This window comes from Sphaeramia orbicularis, chromosome 12 (genome assembly GCF_902148855.1).
Source record: "Sphaeramia orbicularis chromosome 12, fSphaOr1.1, whole genome shotgun sequence".
Taxonomy (NCBI): domain Eukaryota; kingdom Metazoa; phylum Chordata; class Actinopteri; order Kurtiformes; family Apogonidae; genus Sphaeramia; species Sphaeramia orbicularis.
Genome location: NC_043968.1, coordinates 51477776 through 51498580, shown reverse-complemented (window position 1 = coordinate 51498580; position 20805 = coordinate 51477776). Strand labels below are relative to the sequence as shown.

At 39.6% G+C, this 20805-nt stretch overlaps 1 protein-coding gene across 1 annotated transcript in view; it reads left to right on the top strand.

Annotated features, from left to right (window-relative positions):
• Window positions 1–20805, top strand: part of exd3 (exonuclease 3'-5' domain containing 3) — a 43750-nt gene that overhangs the window by 12309 nt on the left and 10636 nt on the right. Inside the window, exons 17-19 of the mRNA XM_030149638.1 lie at window positions 1168–1386; window positions 1479–1532; window positions 1650–1781. Of these exons, the coding sequence (XP_030005498.1) occupies window positions 1168–1386; window positions 1479–1532; window positions 1650–1781 (405 nt within the window). The remainder of the gene's footprint in view (window positions 1–1167; window positions 1387–1478; window positions 1533–1649; window positions 1782–20805) is intronic.

The following is a 20805-nucleotide window of genomic DNA, read 5'->3' as shown; positions in this document are numbered from 1 at the left end:
ATAAATGAAACTAGGTACTCATTAATCCATCTAGCATTTAGGGATAAACAGACTGGTGATTATTTTGTCTGATTGAATGTCATTTTGAGAGAATAAGTATTTCACAAGGTCAGTAAACAGAAAATGAACACAGTCACAAGAGTAAGTTTTTGTTTTCACAGAAAAAGGAAGATGCTACACTGCTGTTGTCATGTGCCCTATAACTTTATTTCCCACTCTTTTTCCTACAGACATTTATGTACCAAATAGATCTACTTACAAAAGAGGGTGCAGACAAGTTCAGCAATTTTGGCTCTTTTGTTGAATTTTATTTTATTTATTTTATTTGTATTTTCAGCAACGTGAGTGGTCAACAACAGCATTGTATCTTAACCATTGACTGCTTTCTTAAAGCTGCAGGAGACTTTATGTCACCAATTTTTCATCAAATCTGTAAAACCTGTCATAGCCTAAGTATCATGAATCCGTAAGTCTTTCTGTGATTACTCACCTGAATCTATGTCCTCATGGTGAACAATTTCAAAGTGTACTCTACCATAAACAAAGCATTTGTTTACAAACAGAGCTGGTAGGTAACTTGGGCATCTTCAGAATTTTGTCGTGACATTTGTTGGGGGAAGCGGAGGTTCGCGTAGCTGCCTGGCAGCAGCAGCTGCAACAACCATTACGAGGAAACAGCTGGAGCTCCGCTTCCCCTCAGCCGTTTCTGCGTCATGTTTGTTGCAGCCATAAGATATCATATGGTTGCACTGCCGCTGCCACTGATGAAAAATTGGTGATGAAAGTCTCCCGCAGCTTTAATCAGCAATGGCTGCTGAATAACCTATCTACTAGGCACATTTTATATCTGCATTCAATTTAACGTCCTGCTGTCATAAATTAGTGGCAGTCCTTTCTTTTAAAATAAATTTAGTGCTGATACTTCAACAGTCATACTTCCATGAAAAACTCAGCTTGTGGGTGGAATTTATGAACATCTGATGATCTGACCTATAGGGAGGGATGATAAGTGTTTGATCAAGACTCTACAGCACTGCCGTTGAGCTCCAGGGGTGCAGTTGTATAGCTCACCCTGTGCTTCGACCTCCCTTCACCGTGGTGCAAGTGAAAAGAAAATCCCCCTGTGGGGATCAGTTAAGTATCACATTATTGTCTCTCTCCATTTAGGAATGTCAGGGAGCTCAAAGGGTCAGTCCCTCTTGCTCTGACATAGAGAAAAGGCTCCTGTGTGGTGAAAAGCCCCGTGAAGACTCCCCTCCTTTACCCCCACAACAGTTGCGGGTGGTTTGTGACAATATGCTGCAGGGACTCGGCAGATACCTGCGGTGTTTAGGAGTTGATGTGGTCATGTTGGAGAACACTGATGATCACAGAGAAGCAGCAAAAGTGAGTTAACAGTCTTTGCCAATGACAATAAACACAGAAGACTTACTACATATGCTATTAACTTTTTATTTTGTTGTAATCTTGTGTGTTAGTTGGCACAAACTGAAGGCCGTGTCATACTCACATGTGGGCAGCCATTCCAAAGTGTAAGTCGTACTCACTATCAAATAATGATCAGATCTATAATCTAAAACTTCTGATGTGAATGAGTCTATCCAGTGATTCCTTGTGTGAACACAGTGTTTTTGTGTGTCTCCATGCAGTTGCGGTCCCAGGTGGGTGAAGGTCGCTGTCTCTCCCTGGACTGTTCAGAAAAGGCCAGAGACCAGGCAATTCGAGTCCTCAAACACTTCAATGTCCAGCCCACTCCCAGTGACATATTCAGCCGCTGTCAGGTATGTTTGTGTGTCTGTGGTTAAACTCATCCTCGTACTGTGCTTTTGTAAATTTGTGTAAAGAATACCACCTTTCATACACACCACTATTGCCCTATTAGTACTGATTATTATTAAGGATCAGACAAAATACTGATTTGAGAATAAATGCTACTATTTACCCTTGTGAAACCTTACTGATGCACTGGCACTAAATGCATAAAGGGTCTCTAAATGAAGTTTCCAGTCAATCTGATTTACCTGTGTCACAACTTTGTTTGTATTAAAAAGGCACAAATTTCACTTTTTACATAGTTCCATCTCAAGTGCCAGATATGTTTTTCCCAGATGACATTTTGACTTATGGCAGAAAATTAAGAGGTGTAATTATATTATTTCATAAATACATTTAGGTGAATCATTTCCAGGGGTTTAGGTTCATGTGTGCTGCCTCACTGGGTTTCTTGAAGACCAAGATAGAACAGATTTAACACATAAATATTCTATAATCTTTTCCCCCTCCTGTAGCAAGTCAAATGATCTGCTGTAAAACTCCATGAAATGGATACTATAGTGCAGTGAATAAATACTTGATTTTTGCATTTTTAGAGATATTTTTTCTCCTTCAATAATGCAATTATGCATCATAAATAATTAAATTGCTTTGTATCAGGTAATGCACAATTGCACAATGACTGCATCATGATACCTTCATTATTATACCTAACTTATTGTGATAGTGTTGTACTATGACATGCTCAGTGATTCCCACTCCTAATAAATATGATACGGAAATGAGGATCAAATGGTGAGAACCCATATGAATTGAAGTGTCCAAAACAAAACAAGGATGATCACTGAAATCTAAAGAAATCATGACAGCAGGGATAGTTATGAGCTCATTAAATTATGACCTCATAAAGCAAAACAGACTAAAAATTACTTTTGAAAGCAAGGGAATGAGAGACAGTTGGATTCAGAATGAGTGGTAAATGTGGAATGAAGGCTAATTACATACATAAAATGTACAGTGAGAAAGGAAACGTCTTGAGTCCCTGTATCAGCGAAAAAAAATGACATCAATGCTCAGGCAATATTTCTGTGGCCATTAAACACTGCTGAATTATGAGAACCAAGGTTGTGGTGACTGTGGTATATTGTGTAACAGAGAGTGAAAGGGGAAGAGGTTAATAAAATGTAAAAAGCTGCTTTTAAAAGAAAGCCTTTCTTTTACTTTTGTGAGAAAATGTGGTATCTGGAGCTGTGAAATGCTGAAATATGGCTTTGGGGGATGTAAAGTGTCTGTATTCTTAAAGGGATAAACACGCTAGACTGAGTGATTGTAATGAGACAAATGATCACAGTAACACTTAAATAACCTGGTTACCATTATACAATATATTGTGAACTGGTGAGGAGTTACTCAAGTTTAACAGCAACAGTGAGCCTTTATGTTGTAAGCTTGGATTAGTTTTTGTTACGTTTGCCAACGAACTAACTCTTATCAGCCTTATCTGAATTGTTGATTTGTTAACCCCACCTAGAGGCTTATTTTCATTACTGTTTGTGTGTTTGTTTGTTAGTTTGCTTGTGAGCAGAATTACACAATACCTACAATGTTGATTTCTGTGGAAGTTGGCAAAAGGGTACAGCATCAGCCAAGCATGAATCCATAAAAGTTTGGATCAGATCCATGAATTCGTTTGTTTGTAGATCAGCACTGATCAGCATGAATCCTTCTGCTCTACTACCCTACTGCTGTCACATCACAACTGAAAGTACCTGAGTACTTTCTCATACTCCTATTAATAGACAAGCAGAAACCTTGTCACATGTACACATGGCCAGATTTCTCCAATACTCACTACATAGTTGGGACTGCCTTTGCAGAGCACTGCTGTGTGACTTAAATGTCTTGATAGAGCCCACACTCTTCTGTCCAAACTAAATGCATTGCCAGGAGTAAATGGTGGCATTCGGGCACAAACATCAGCATAAACACCCCAGTGACAACGTTTCTGCATTTACAGGGTCATCCCTATTGTGTCCTGCACTACATTCATCTGCTTCCTCTTCAATAACTTGTATGAAGTCTGGAAAAGATGTTTGTCAGACTTCAATCATTGTAGAATTTACAGTCCCTGACCTGTGGATCTCTCCATGGGTGGCTGTTTAGGGAAACCTGTGTGTGTTACGAGAGCTCGTTTGTGTTTGTGTGTGGCAGTGGAGGGATATCTCTGTAGGGCAGCTTCTAAACTTGGGTGTTCTGGGCTGCTCCTAGCAGGGGGGCCTCAAATGTGCCAGTAACTGAGCTACGTTTGTCTCAGACCCAAAATGTTAAAAGTTGGACCACCTTGAATCTACCTCCTATCTTCTTAGAATAATGTCCCAAACACACACACATCCACCTAAAACATCCTGATGACTAGTAGCCCAAATAACTAGTGGCCAAATGGTAGTTGCCCCTAAAATATTTATTGGTGAGTCCTGAGTCTGTTTCAAAGGGTGACTTTGGTTTAATATTGTCAGTGGAGGGCCAAATGCAAACCCTAAAATAATTTAGTGTTTCCCACTAAAAGCTATAACTTCCTCAAGGTTTATATGGCACACAGGAATAGGCCAAACGTGTCTGTAGGATCAGTTCATTGCTGGTTTTGGTTTTTCCAGTGTTATAATTTGACAAAAGGATATTAAATATCACCAGAAGCGAAATATATAGGAAACTGTAACTCTGGGTTGCCAGTTCATTTTGACTGTTAAAAATTCCTTTGTTACAGTCAAAGGAAAATACTAATTAATACTAAATGTAAGGTTACCTGATTTGTGTATGAGTGGGTTTTAGAGAGAAAGAGTTTTACCTCAGGCCTGCTCTATAGCCCACCCAGGCAAAGTTAACCCCTTTATCTGAATTTAAAGCTCTCTGATTAGCAATGGATGGGTTAGTTTCTCCCTCTTTGTCTCTCTGTGGCTCTAACTCATGCACGCTGATGAATGTCATAAGGAAAGAGAAGTAAAAAAGACAGGGGAGAGGAGATTAACAACAGGCTTGTGTACATGTGTGAAGACTGTGCATAGAAAGGGTTAATGTTTGTGTCTGTATATCAATAGGCCACACAGATTTTAGAAGCTTAGGAATGTCTCTCCACCAGGGAGACCCCAAGAGGGGAAGAGAGATGGAGAAGGGCCTCATATGTATGTGTGTCCTTGTCTGAATTCTTGACCCATGATGACGAACACAGAAAAATATGGAAATGTCTTTTTTTCATTTAAATGTCATTAAAGCTACAGTGCTTGACAGTTTTTAGTGGCACAGGGCTAACTATCCTTTATTATCTTTTAGCATCAAAGTAAATCTGTAGAAAATCTGCCTCGTGGCATCTAGAGTTTTGCTAATCAGGGATTTTCAGACAGGTAGAGAGCTACGTACATGATTGACAGCTGTAATTACCAATTGCTGATCAGATTCTTTCTAGATATGACTACTGGTTTCCTCTGTGTCTTAATACAGAGGCTTGAAAATGACCTTAGTAGTCCATAATAATTGGTACTACAAAACTGATTAGTTGCAGACTGAAGTTTTTAGAAGAACTGTATACAATGTAGGACTGCATTATTTGGTGAAAAAGTCACATTGTCATTATAATTTCACTAATGATGAGCATGGGAAAATGCACAAACATACAAACGTCAACTGGTATTTAAAAAAAATATATAGTTCATTTTGCATGTTTTGCACAGTACACCTCACTAATCAGTGTCACTCTAAACTATTACAGAGTAACAGAGGTTGTGTTTATTTTTACTCCATTTCTGCAGTTAGATCAACTTAAGTCCTCCTAAATCTGGGATTTTAAGTTTCAGGCATTTAAAAATATATAATTACACAAGCTGATATTACGATTACAGGGTCTTGCAGTGATCAATGTAGATAACTTGTGTTATATTCTTCCAGTGGGTGTATTTCTTTGAGAAAAAATCTCAAATACTCATAACCAATGCAAGTACATTATCAAGGGTAATACCTGTTCAGTTCAAGAAAATATTATAGAGATCATTATCTTTACTATGTATAAGTATATATTTGAGTGTATGTAAGTTTTATTTTGCTTGTTTTACAGACTAGTGTAAACATTACTTTGTAATTCTAAATTTAAAAAAAAAGATGTAATTTAAAGAAGAGATTTGTGGAAAATAGTGATTTTTCAGGTGTTAAGTAATACAAAGAAACCTCATCAGTTCAGAAATTAATATTTGGTGGAATATAGGTGATTTTCATGTCCTTCACATACAGTAAATTCTGTATACCAACGATATAATCGTTACAGTTTTCCTAATTGTTCACCTTCAGTAATAAGTCATAACTTCTCAGTTCAAGTTGTTGTAACCTCTGGCACACATGGCAAAAGACTGTCTACACTATTATATTCTGAATTAAGAGCTTGTTTTGTCATTTGATATTATATTAATATGAAAATCACCCTGCATCTGTGTAAAGATCAAGGTAACTGTGTCAACTTGTCAACATCTGTCACAGTATTAAATCATGTCTAAATTTCATCTCGGTGGATTCCTGCAGGGGGTTAGGTTAGAGGGTGGAGTTGGCCATTGGTCCATTGCAGTTTCCTTATTCAGCTATATCCTATCCCTGCCACTAATGCCTGCTGTGAATATACTTTCCGTACACACACACTGACACATACAAACGCACACACTTCCATTGAGTTGCACAGTTCCATCAGATGTCCCATACTGGCCTTTTATAGACATGTTGAGATAGCAGAGATTGTCTGAGAGATAGACTTCAAACCAACCAAACACACACACTGACACATACAGTGATACTCACACACACATTCAAAAGCCAAAGCTGACAAGCATACTGATACAATCGCGCACACACCTTAGCTTCTTTTCACACATACACAGTAGTTGTTACACAGACCTACAGACACATTCAAGTTTGTTTCACTGTCTGGGTAAGAATACGCATTGACAGCCATAGCCCTAACCCTAACCTCATTTACATTTAACCCTAAAATGATGCTGTAACCCTCAGAAAATGCACTCTACCCCTGACAACATTAATTTTTGTCCCCACTTTGAAATGAGTCCCCTTGGGCCAGTGTGCATTCAAGTCCCCACCAGGATAGAAGAATAAGGGACATATATACACATACACACAGACTCAGTGTTAGACACTGTTGCAGCAGAAACGCTGGTTCCCACGCACCAGACTACTGGGGAAGTGAAAACAAGAGCAACAGGAACTGCCACACCGTGAGAGGGAGGGGTGGGAGAGATGGGGGGTTAGGGGAGAGGAAAACAGGAGGGAGGGAGGGAGGGGAGAGAAGTGAGGACAGAGGTGATGGCAGGGATGTAAAGAAACATAGAGCGAGAGAGAAAAGGAACGGCAGTAAAAGCAAATGGAAAGGAATAAATAAATAAGTCTGTGCTGAGGAGAGAGACATTAAACTTGGAAGGCTATGTGTGTGACAAAATCAGAAATAATCAGTGTCTGCATCAGTGAGATAAGTGTTTGCAGAGTGAGGAAGAGAGAGTGTCTGAGAAAGGTGGCATTGAAGGAAGAGGAGCGGTGGAGGAGGGCGAGGCGATAGAAAGACTTGTTGTCTGAGCTTTGATCTACAAAGAAAGCCGCGGGCTGAGAACCAGGAGGAATGTGAGAGGTTGAGACACGTTTAAAGTTACCCTTCACTGGCTGTGTGTATATTTGTGCATGTGTGAGTGCATGAGTGAAAGAGGGTTTGTCATGTTTAGAATGTGTGTATGTGTTAAAATGTAGTTGAAAACAGACAATACTTGCCTTTATATTCACACCAGTAATGGAAGGAATATTTAGAGCTTGTCTGTTGGTAAAAATAGCAATAGCATAGTGTAAAAATAAAATAACCTTGCGGAAGAATTTATTTTCACCCAAATATTACTGTATAGAATATTTGGCAGCAATATTTCATATTTTTTTCTTTTTTACTAAAATATACAAAAAATAGTATGCAGTAATAAGTTAGTTTTTTGTAAACATGCTTTATAATTGTTGTAATTTACTTTCTTCCTGTGGAGGAAAGTAAATTGGAATAATCAATTTACTTTTCCTCCCCTTTCCTTTCCCTTGCGATAGGATTATGTGTAAACACACATGCAAATAGGTCTTCTAGAAAACCGCAAATATGCAGTGTCCCACTCTGGTCGCACACGAGCTGTAAAACCAAAACATGCATTGTGACATTTTCACAATGACATTGAATCTGTGTGAATCTTGTTCGTGTTTTCAAGTGTGTTCGAAGTCTGTTGCTCTGTCTGTATTTGTGTGCTGTCTCTGTGATTATACTGTTCAGCGTGGTGACAAAACAGGGGTCGAATTTGTGTGTCCCGCCGTTTTCCCACTCTCTCCCCTCCACAGAGACGACAGGGACTGACAACGGGAGAAGGGAGGAGGAGACGATGGGGAGGGGGCATTCCATAGGCACGCCAAGACATTCCTAGGAAAACCATCCCAAATATTTCCCACTGTGTGTGGCGAGTGTTTCACAGCTCCTGTTACACACATACAAATACGTCTTGAGAAAGTGTCGAAAGTGAATGTACACACAAAAGCTGTTGCCCGAACCTAACACAGGTCACTCAAAACACTCATACTTTATAGCATGGTCACATGTAGATAGTTAGTGGGTGAAGTTATGCAGTTATGAGTGACTGATGGGCCGTTTGCTTGTACATCTTCTTTGTCTGTTTTTTTTGTCTTGAGGGCGACATGCTGTCGCTGTGTCTGTCTGCTGGGGAGCCCAATCAGGAAAGGCTATTGTGATTGTTTTGTCACTCCAAAGTTATGAATGAGTGAGCAAGTAAAACATGACTGAAAACATCCAGCTCTCATATCACTACTCTGTAATGATATTTACTGGGAGATGACTTCTTTTATGGAATGAGGAGTGGAAATAATCTTTATTCATCAGGAATGGAATATCCCTGTTTGTTAAACTGGAAATGACAGCAGAAATAAATCAAACACCCTTATTGCATCATATTTAAAGGAAAATGTCGGTCTAATTTATTTTCAGCATAATGACACTGAGCTGCGATATTTATGTGTATGACCACATGTCGTGTAATATAATATATAACTACTGACATTACATGTTAGCAGTGCGTTTTATCCAAGTGCAATACGAGTACTGAACACATTGCAATGATAATACCTCAAATAAGGACATATATTTAACATATATTCATAGTGTCCAGCCAGGGTCAAAGTGCAATATATACTTATCTCTACTGTTTCTTGATTGGTAACATGCCTGTTTTTATTCTATATATATATTTACACTTTTCTTTTCTTCCTCTTTTAAACTGTTTTGCACTACACACCACTAGAGAGTTGTCTCTTTTAATTTCGTTGTGCATATGTATAATGACAATAAAGGTATTCTATTCTATTCTATTCTATTCTGTTCTATTCTATTCTATTCTAATACACAATAAAGATTATTGGCCAAGATCTACAAAACAGAATAAAAACAGACCAATTGTAGTTGTGCATCATTTGTTACCATATATTAAGAACTACATCAAAACTGCATCGTACGTTTGTTCACTCTTAAGAAGTATTTACCTTATTGATTATCCTAAGAACTTTTCCACATTTGTAAAATATAAAGATTATTGCGTCCATATGTCCGTGACTCATTTTGTAGTCAATTCCCATGACTGTCTGAGCAAACACAATAGCAGATACAGAAACACAAAAAGGCAGTTAGATAAGGATAAAGTTGAGCCATCACTCTCCAGGCATCTGGTTTAAAAGAAAGCATGCGTGCTCACTTTTCCCACAGTCATTTTGGCCCCAGGATAGCATAGCAATGAAGTGACACCTGTGCATGTGAATGCACACTTGATGTGTGTCTGCATGCTTTTGCTGTGTGTATGCGTGTGAGTTGTAACATACTCATGGCATCCTCATGGTTACTGAGGCTCATCTTAAAGCTTAGAGACGTTGGGTAGTTTGTGCATTATTACTTCTTTTGTGCCAGATTTCATCATAAATCTAAGAATCAATGCAGAGGTAATATTGTCCTCCTTCCTTTTCACATGACAACCCTGAGTCAATCAGGTTTCTCTCGAAGTAAAGAGTCTGAAGTTGTTTTAGATGTATTGAGGACAAAGACAATTTTCGCATCCATAATAATAAACTATAATTCTTATGAGGAATATTAAGATTATATTAATTAATATTAATATTAAGATGCCGCCCTACATCCGTTTCCAACTCGACCAGCATGTCGAGTACTTACTTGGCTTACTTGATGGCATCACTGACACCGTAAGACTACATCAGATAGTGATTCAGCTGAACAACCTTACCTTTTATTTTCCTTTCACATGCACCCACATGTACATCAATTGTTCATTTACACATTTGTCCTAACTTGTTGTTTAAAATGTAAAAGCCTGGAAAAGTGGATTAGATGGAGCCGCTTTGGCTTCCTTGTGTTTCACTAGTGGTGGACTTATTCAACCACACAAACACAGCCTCTTTCATGCTTTCCTTCACCCACCTTCTTGAAAATTTTGGCATTGTCATATTTACATATCTGTTAACGTCCAAGTCTTTCATAATGTTTAAAAGTAGGTCTACTTGCAGTCAAAAATGTGGATTTTCTTTTGGCCATGTGTATCCACCCCAGCCTTGCAAACTGTTGCTGGTTGTTTGTGATCAATGCACAGAATTTAGAGCAAGTTGCAATCTACAGAAAAAAACCCAGCTGGGTTGCATATTCCAAGTCTGTGGTAGATATGCCAAGAACTCGATATGCTCCTAAAACCTGAAGAATGCTGAAATATTCCGCATCTTCCTTTGAAAATGTTTCATGTAGAATAAAACTTGATGTGAAATATACAAATGGAATATGCTATTTGCATGACCCAGAATATTAGTGTCCAAGTCAGTGTAATGATTATTTGACATAGACAGATATCAAAACTCAAACAGAATAACTGGAGAAGTGAGTACATGCATTTGGTGTTTTATAGTAGTTTTGTCATTTCTTGCAAACATTTTTCCACTGTTTCATCTTTGGTGATCCCCTCTCCAATTTCCCCCTTTCTGCTCCCCAACACATTTTTTTCCTCTTCCTAATCTCTGTATCAGTTTCTCCTTCTTACCCTCTGTTTGACTCTCTCCCCATCTCCCCTGCTCTCCTCTCCCTCACCCACCGTTCTCACCCTGCCTCCCTGCTCTACTCCACTCCCAGTCTCACTCTCCGTTTCAGATTAGCCAAGGCGAGGAATCCGGTGCAGCCGGCAGCTGGAATGTCCTGTTTGTCTTGCTCTGTGTGTGTGTGTGAAGTTGGTGAGGCTGGTGCTGCTTTTTGATGTGTTCCATTGTCTGGGAGCCAAGCTGCTTCCTGCCCCTGCTCCCTTCCCCAAAAGCCTGAGAGAAACAGAGCAGAAAGGAGAGAGTGGAGAGAAATTATGAGAATGCATGATAGTGACAGATTGTGTTGGAGAAAGAGTTGCCAGAGGGTGAGAAAAATAGGGAAGGTAGATAGAAATGACTGGGAGGATGGAGATAAAGCAGGATGTGATGGAGGGATGGAAACAGGAGGAGAGAGTTAGTAAGGGAGGAAGAGAGGTGAGAAGGAAGGAGGGAGAGCTTCAATAGGGCTTTTCCGCCAAACACCAATACAATGAAGTAGTGCGTAATTTCCCATGTCTCCCACACCCACACACAATGTACACACACAAACGCACATACAGTTTCTCATTGGTGATATAGCTTTATTTTCTATTGCGGTGTCTGTAAGTGTAAGGGTATCGTAATGGCCTCAAGATTCTTATTTTTTCTTCTGAATGGTCTTAAACAATATGATGTCTATGAGTAAATGAGAAAAAAATTAGGGTCATATATTTTGAAAAATATTTGTAACGTATTGCTTTTTTATGGTGATACATATAGGGTGACTGTGATTGCACCTAACACTGAACAGCTGCAGTGCAAAGCATATTAAATTTCTTTACTTGAAGCCATTTTAAGCATCAAATTTTTTTTTCAGAAAGTGTGCAGATACCATGATTTATATTCAGCTGGTTCTACTTAGGTCTCCTTCATTTGTTTTTTATGCTTATTCCCTGTCTCTGTGGTCTGTGTGGTCTGACACTGTGGACTGCCCAGGGCATTGTAGATATGAGAGAATGAGAAATTATGAGTAAGAATGAGAAAAAAACAAGAGTGCTAAAGATAAGAGAAAGGTTACAGAGGAAGAGGATGTCTACAAGCAGTGACAAATGACAAACAAGTGCAAAGTAAAAAAAAGTCAGACCATAAAATAAGTCAAAATGCCTTTTAGCTGTATGATGTGTATGTGGTACATTTTCTTGTGAAATGCGGATATACATAAATCCTTCAACATGTGTTTTTGCGTATGTGTGCCCTCGTTGCTGGCCGATGTAGGGGTTTTGACGGGGCAGAGCAGAGCATTCCTGCTGGGTGGTGATGTCATGAGAACTAGCTCTCTGCTCGCAGACAGACAGCCCTGTTTATGTTCCCCTCCAGAGGAGAAACCACACTGTGTGTCTGAGTGTGTATGTGTGTTAGCATGAATGTGTGTGTCTGTCTGAGTGCATTATTGGCTCATGGGGGAGGTGGGGAAGCCGAGAGGCACTCGAGAGGGTCTACTTTCCCCTGCCGCTCAGGGAGAGGGAACCACTTACTGATGCCTTCCTCTCAAACATACACACATAAAGAGGAAGTTTCTCATGTTTTGCAGAGCACAGTAGCTGCAGAGCCAGACTGTGCTGCTGTGAGTGATTGCCCTCTGCTTCTTAATAGTCTCCTATGGGAGACAAAATTCTTTGCAGTGTAATAACAAGGCTTAGGTCACTGAATGACAATAGTACCACACAGAAAAGATATTATACCAGTAAAGATGCATTATTACACACAGTTCTTTAGATTTACAGAAAGAAACATTTGGAAAAACATATCCTGACCTTGACACCATGTGTAAGTAGGTCAATGTTAGTTTAATTTGAAATTTAAAAAGGTTTAAAATCATTCAACATGTATGCTTGCTCCTATTTCATCAAGAGTTTCCTTTATATGTTGCTCCCATCAATGAAATCAAGGAGGTAACCTAAGAAAAATGTTGTGAGAATTAGCCCTTACAATTGTGTTTTTCTCTTGCAGATTCTGCTGGTATGACTGTCTTTGTGTCACTGGTCATGGTATAATGGTTTCCCTTGCGATAGTGAAATGTGATCTTCAGTCTTTGCAGCTTAGTAAATCATAAATCATTCTCCCACACTCAGCATGCACTGCAACATAGCAAACCATCTGAGCTCATTCACTGCTGCACACACTGCAGGAACTCTTGTCAACAAATGTCAATACCTGCAGAAAAGAAATAGCTGAGTGCTTTAGAGTTCATATGACCATGACTTCGTGACATAGGGACTTGTTTAAGTAGCCTGGTAACTCCTCCACATAGCCATGCTTTAGAAGCACCCTGCTCCCTCACGTATGATGAACCAGTGAGCCCTTTTGGCAGCAGCCTAAATGTTTTACTGTCTGAGAAGTCACAGCAATAAAATCACAGTACAAAAACACAGAGTGAGCAAAATCGTAGGTGTAAGCCAAGATTTTGAAGGTTACATCAGTTTTTGTGGCAGCAAACAACGTAACAGGCTGACATGGAACCAGTTGATTCTAAACTAGTTATTACACTGTAGGTGCAATTATACCACAGTGTATCATCAATTATGATTAATTCCATTCCAGTGAAACTGTTTTATAGCACAGCACAGGAGAAAATTATAAACTGAAACTTATTTACAGTGTGCCTTCCATTTCTTCACTGTAAAGACATTATGGCATGATATAGTTATCAGGAATCAGATATATTATCCCTCCCTGCTGTGTTTTGCTAATGTTGGGTTACAAACTGCATAATGTTTGTTACCTTTCAGTTAATGATTGCTGTCTTGCAGCATGATGTGTGTGGTCTGTTGTCTGTGAGCTGACAGATGCACTATAGTAGGGCTATTGAAATTATGTGGTTGCATACATCTTCCTGTCTCCTGTTTTTTGAGTTTCAGAAAGCTTCTATTGGAGTCACAATGTTCATACTGTTCCCACAGTCTTAGATAATTTATGAGAGAAAATTATGTAAGAACAGAGATACCAAATTAGTGCAATACTGATATTTTCTGCTCAAAGGGGACAATCACAATTGTGTCTGTGTTGTTAGAAATACTACTGGTTATTCATCCACTTCATTAAAAAAAATGATTACTTATGTTATTAATTAAGTTGCCCCCTCATCCTTTAGATCAAATGATAACACTTACATCTGAAAATCATCTAGATGCTAATATAGGTTGGTGGCAACAAGTATTGGGTTAAAATCAGACTTTTTAAGTGCAGTCTCTGCCTGGGTATAACCAACTAAGTTAAACATGAAAATAACATGCAAAATCGTCTGAACATTCAGTCAACACACAAGGTATTCAGAAGAACACATAATAACGTACTACAATTGCAAACAATACACAGTTTTTCCATTCACATCAGCTGTTTTCATAGCTTGCATAGTTTAACTATTTAATGAAGAAGATCAGCTCAGCAGGTCGGCACAGTCCTCGTGACTGTGGATAATGAAACTGACAGAAAGCCATCAGTACACTGTAAGCCTGGGACTGGGAATCACTGACCTATATATTGTCACAACAATACCTTCATCCATTACAGGCTGAGCTGTTTTTTTTCTGCACCCCTAAGTATGTGCAAGCTTGTGTGTGTGCAGTTTCCGAGAATGAGTTGTGTCAACAATTAAATTTAAACCTCATGGAGACAGAGATAATAGATGGTAACCCCCCACACAGTCTGTGGTTTGTGAACCCAACCACGGTGCTGTCTCTGTGTGTGTTGTGCTTTGGGGTTGATGTTCCTGTGATGTACCGCTGTTTTGTAAAATATTTAACTTGACTCTGTCCGTGTGAACACTGGGTCTGTGAGCATGTTTTCTCAGTTTATGTACAGACTGTATGTCTGTACATTCTTCAGATGTCTGTGTTCATGTTCACTGCTTGTACGTGCATGTGTAGTTCTTGGGAATGTGAGGCCAGCTCTCCCTGAAAACTTGAAGTCTTGCTGTGGTTCTTCCCAAAGCCTGCGGTTTGCGTGATGAGATGCTATCAGGAGGTTTGAAGCCTGCTTTGGGAACTCTACACTTGGCGGGCACACACTCACGCAACACCAGTCCACTGTTTTGTTCTCTTTCTCCTCTGTTACTTAGACTCAGATTAAAGTGAAAGTCCATGCGGGGTGGGAATGACCATAGTCAGACCCCCCCACCCCCCACCCCCAGGGAGCAAGAGGTAGCAGGCTGGAGAGGTCAGGCTTTTTGGCCTGGGAAAGAGCAAAAGAGGGGCAGTGTGGATAGATAAAAGAGGGGAGATGGACTGATAGAAATGGGAAGAGATGACAGAAAGAAAGGATGTTCTGTATGAAAAACACATAAAGAGAAAGTGGGAAAGACATGGAGCATAAATAGTGGTGGTGCTTCAACATGAAAGAATCAATATATTCTTTCATTATGAAAGAATGAAGAAAGTAGGGAAAGTCAAAGAGCCATCACACAGAACAGGATATAATCTTACTGAAGGTTTGGAGGAAAGAGAAATAAAGGAAACTTCTTCTGTCTATGGAAAATAAATATTGATTTACTTTAATTGAAATACTTAAGCACAAATTTCAAAAATATGTGTACTTAACTACTAGGCCTAGACCATTTACATTTTTTTCCTACTTTTTTTCCCAATACATTTTCAAGGAACTATTTTACTTTTACTCCACTACAGCTATTATGTGTAAATCATTTTGTTTGCGCATTCATATTCATGTAAATTTTTAATTAACTCATAAATTCCAATGAGTTATTATAGATTAAACTATAATCTAACAGTATATACTATATAGTGATTAAAATGATCCTCACCATTATCAGAGCAACACTACAGATGAACATATTAATGCATGCAAAACAGACCAGTCTGCACTTTTTATAATTTAAGCATTTTTGATGCTAATACTTCTGTACTTAAGATCAGATCAGACCACTTCCTCTACCAGTGACTGAAAGCCATTTAGGATATAAATGGAATGGAAAATCATACCCTGAGTAGGTAAAAAAATGATGATGATGCTCAACTTGCGTCTATCCCAACTTCCTCCTCCTCCTCTTTCAGGCCAAGGAAAACCAGTGTCCACGGTTTCTCATAGGAACTGCATCCCAGCATTTTAACTTATGCCATGAAATCTTAGGAGTGTGTTCACAGACGTGTATTTTTGTGTGTAATCTCTCAAGAGCATTAGCGTTGACTGCTAACAAAATAAATAAGTAAAACTGAACACCCACTACCAGTAACTATGACAAGTTTATTTCCATGCTTTACGTTTTGCCTCTGGCAGAGACAGGATTATCAGTTTTAACTTAATGCAGCTAGAAAAATTTATAAAAAGACATGTTTAAATTGTTTATAACATTCATCTAGCATATTAAGTGCTACTCAAGAAAAAGATGCAAGGGACTGATAATAAACCCAAAGGCCAATAACAAGAAGGAAAAAAAGAACTAATGCCACTGTCAAAATCTTAATGTGAATATGTTTCTCAGTACAAAAATATTTCGCTTAAGAATTTTAAGCATTTTTCAAAATATTCAGCCTTATCTTTGCCCATTATGTTTTCTGTACTTGTGTAAATCTCTGTTGAAGAGCTATCTGTGCAGCACCACTTTTAATTCTGAATACCAGTCATGTTGTTCTAATCATCTCACTCCTTAACTTGTGTAAACTTTAAAACTGAAAGAGTTGTGTATTGCACGTGTGCTTTTAAAGGTGCATGGTTGCGGGTGTGACTGGGTGTGTGGCGGTGTAGTATTGCTGTCAGGGTGTGTGGGTGATTGTGGTTAAGGGTGTGGTCCTATGTGTGGGTGCTGTGCTGCTATCTTGTAACTATAGCACTGTTAAAAAAAGGGTGCTTGTTTGTGAGACGGTGAACTTGCAGCGTATCCCACCGACTCGAACCGAGACCTCGTATCCATTAATGAATTAATGTAGCAACTCAAGCCACCCAGCATCCCTTTTGTTACCGGTGGAAACCAGAGGTGACTGGAGTGCCTGAGTACCTGTCTGTCTGGTTGATCCCATGGACCTCCTACACTCAAACACACACACACACACACACACACACACACACACACACACACACACACACACACACACACACACACACACACACACTAGCCTCCTTGGACGCAGGGAGTCCTTTCTTTCTTTCTTTCCCTCCATTTTCCTCCTGTCTATTTTGGTCAACTGGTGGCCCGTTCCCACAGTGCTGCTGTTCCCATGGTTATCGCCGCAGAGATAGCGAATGGGGGTTGGGGTGGTGGTGGTGGTGGTGGGCTTGACAGAGAGCGGGAGAGACAGCGTTGCTCTGTTCGAAGAGATAGGGGACTCTGTGGCTGTAGAGGAGGGGTGGGGTGGGGATGAAGGGTATGGGGTTGAGTGTGCGTATATGTGTGTGAGTGTGTGTGATGTGTAGCTCCCATGAACATCACAGGTGGCCCATGAGGATTCAGCCGGTATGAGTTGTCGGAAGAGATTGAATGTGCCAGGAGGTGGTATCATATGATAATATCTTCCCAAAATTGAGAGATGTGAGTGATACAGATTAGGAGACGTTTTAATATATGAAGCCTAATTTAGAATAAGATGCCAGCACATGTGGGTCTGACGTTATGTCTTTTTTGGAACTGATGCAACTTCCTCAGAAAGAGCGCTGAGGTGGGTCACTAAAAGAGAGGTGGCAAAGGAAGTGAAGGGGAAGGGTAGACCCGGGAGCTGGTTAGGGGGGCAAGGGCCAACGAAAGGAGGGAGGGAGGGAGGGGTGCGGGGCTCAGAAAGAGGGACGGATTCAGTTCCCACACTTCTAATTACTGTGTCACTGGAGACTGAAAGGGGACTGCCCCTGGCCCTAGGGAATTTGCTGGGGCCGGTTGCTGAGAGGGAGCAGCAACAGTGGAGGGAGGGAAAGGGACAGCAGAGGGGAGGGTGGGGAGGGTGAAATTAAAGAGGGTGTATGTATGACACAGGAACTCTCTCCATCATCCTTTCTTCAGGTTTTACCTCACTGCATTCACACCAGAGGTGAACCCCCTCACCAAGAGTCCCCCTCCTCCCTTCCTCTGCCCGAGTACCCCAACCTCTCACCTACGACCCACTTCTCCTTAACCTTTCCATACCCTCCTCCACCTCAGTCTCCTCTTTCCCTTCAGCCTTTGTTCAACATCGTGTACTGCTTCCTTTTTACCCCCTTTACCCCCCCCCCCTTTTTTTTTTACCTCCCCCTGCACAGCACCACTTTTCTAATGTTCCTCTCCTATGTGTCCTGTTGACATGAACAAGGCTCCCAGAGATACTTTGATGTGAGTCTGAAGTCACACACATAAATGTCTTATCCTGCATCATTATTGCCACTTAACCCTGAGCCCTTTGCCTCTTTTATTTGCTTTTATCTCACCCTCACATAGCCTGCACACTGCAAGATGCATGCGCCCGTGTCCTGATAATATATATGACAACACTCAGACAGATGTGCTGCAGATGAGTGTGTTTATCTCTCTGCAGATGTTTAGATGTGATGGTCTGTGTGAAAGTGATAACTGTTTGAAGCTGTAATGATGTTGCCAAAATGCAAAGTGTCTGACTTCATTGTTTCATGGATCCTTTGGTCATTTGCAGTCCCAATAAAAATCACAAAAAATCACATCTTGACTTGCTTTCCTTTGTGCTTACATGCACTTCTTGAAACAATTTACAGCCGTACTAACCGACAAATTTAGCTGACTGTGACTTGCTGTTAGAGTTATTCGTAAATGTGTAACTTCAACGGTAGTTTCTACTAGTTTAAAAATTGGTTAACTGATAATTTTCGAAATACCCTAAGTTAGAATTGTGGTGTGTACACTAGGGAATTAACAGAAAATCCGGTTTGTCGACGTGTCAATGTCTGTGGCACAATTTGACATAACTGTTCTCTCTACATGAAAATATGGAGTGCAAGGTAGTGATGCACAGATCAGCGAACCCGGGTTGGGTTGGTGCGAGTCCAAAAAATGTCACTTTATTTGTGGGGCGGGTCAAATAATTCCACAAAAGCAGGTTGGAAGAAAAAAAAAAACACCCATGCATCACTAGCGCAAATGTAAGACTGAAGGAAGAAGACGACTCAGAGTAGGATTACTACACTGACTGATCCAGAAAAACTATGGTCTAAGTAGTGTTCTGTGAACCATGTAAGCACGACCAATACTGAATAATAATCTGGACAGCCAGTGTGTTTGAATTATTCTGTTCATTTATTTCATGAAGACAATGCGCTGTTTTCTGTAACATGCTGTGTCTTGGCTGCCACTGTCTTAACCTTTTCCCACTTTATGTTGTTCACTGAAATTTTAAAGAAAATTCAGGGTGTTAGCTTATGTTTTCTTTGGTTAAATGTCTGAGAAGAACTGTTGATGCTTGTGTCTTGCAGGTTTTTTATTCTGCTCTTTACATTGTTATTGTTCCAGTGGACTTTAGTACAAGATGCTCATTGTTGAACGGCTGTGTGTCTGTGTTGTTCCTCTGCTGTCAATGTGATGACATCATCATACGACTAGTCGACTCGACTTCAACTTTATTGACAAATAAGTCGATCTGAAAAAATCTGAAGTCACTAATGCCATAGCGTGCACATTTTCTATTTGACAAATTCCTCACTTTTTGTCAGACCACATTCAAAATCACTGTTAAATGGTTAAATATCTACTTGAAAAAATCATTTTAAAAGCCAGCTGTTTACACAGGTTACATTCTCATCGTTCATATTAGCTCGTAACTTGCTGTGGTCGGTCTTGGATTCACATCAGACTAGACTGAAAACCTTGTGCATGTGACAAGACACTAGTATTTTAGCCTTTACATGTGACTTACAGTCACCGCTTCCATGTTGAAGATGTCAAACATTTTTACACAACATTTGCATCTAGTTTTCTTTTCCCATTTTGAGTCTTTGTCCAGTCTGGCTTTATGTTTGGATAAAATTATGCATTAAGGTCTAATACCATACTTTTTTTCCTTGCTTTAAATATCAAGTTCATTTTTCTCCATATAGTGATAAACACTTAGGCTACATGGGCTTCCTTCACTGAGCAGCAGCACAATCTACCTGCATGATGAAATCATTTTTTAGAATTTCAGATTTTTATATTTTAGTATTTATATTTTAGAATAGTGTCTATAATTTAGGAAGTTTTATTGGTGCTTATGCAGATCAAGAAATTACTAAACTCAAATTCCAAAACCTGGAATTAATGCCACATTTATAAGTATGTACAGAAAGGTCATTGGTTTGTTCATTCTTGCATTCATCCGTAGGATCAGGCATGATTTGTGTTGTTTTGTTTTGGTCCTAAAGTGACAAAAGAAGTTATTAGGCAATCCGACCCTGTGTTTAGAAACAAAGTTCTAGTAGTATTTAATACACACGACAAGATGTTTAATTAAACAAGTGGTTTTACAACCTGGAAACTTACACTAATGTTGATAGTCATGTACTTTGGCAATAATCCCTGGATTTGCATGGACTTGTGAAGCTCTGAATAGTTTTGTACCAGATGATGCAATAATCAACAGTGTGTACTTCTTCCTTTTTTTTTTTACCCCCTTCACGCCACTTTTTCTAATGTTTTTCTCCTATGTGTCCTGTTGACATGAACAAGAGTCCCAGAGACACTTAAAGAAAATAATATTAGTTGTCATCCACCAAACCCCAGCAAGATTGAATATTAGAACCACAGAAATTGAACCACAGAAAACTTCCATGAGGTGACATAAGTGTTTGATTTTCAGACAACTGGATTCTTGTAAAGTCATTCACTGGGACCTGGCCCATCACTGACACTTTCTTTCTCAAAAATCTATTTGTGAG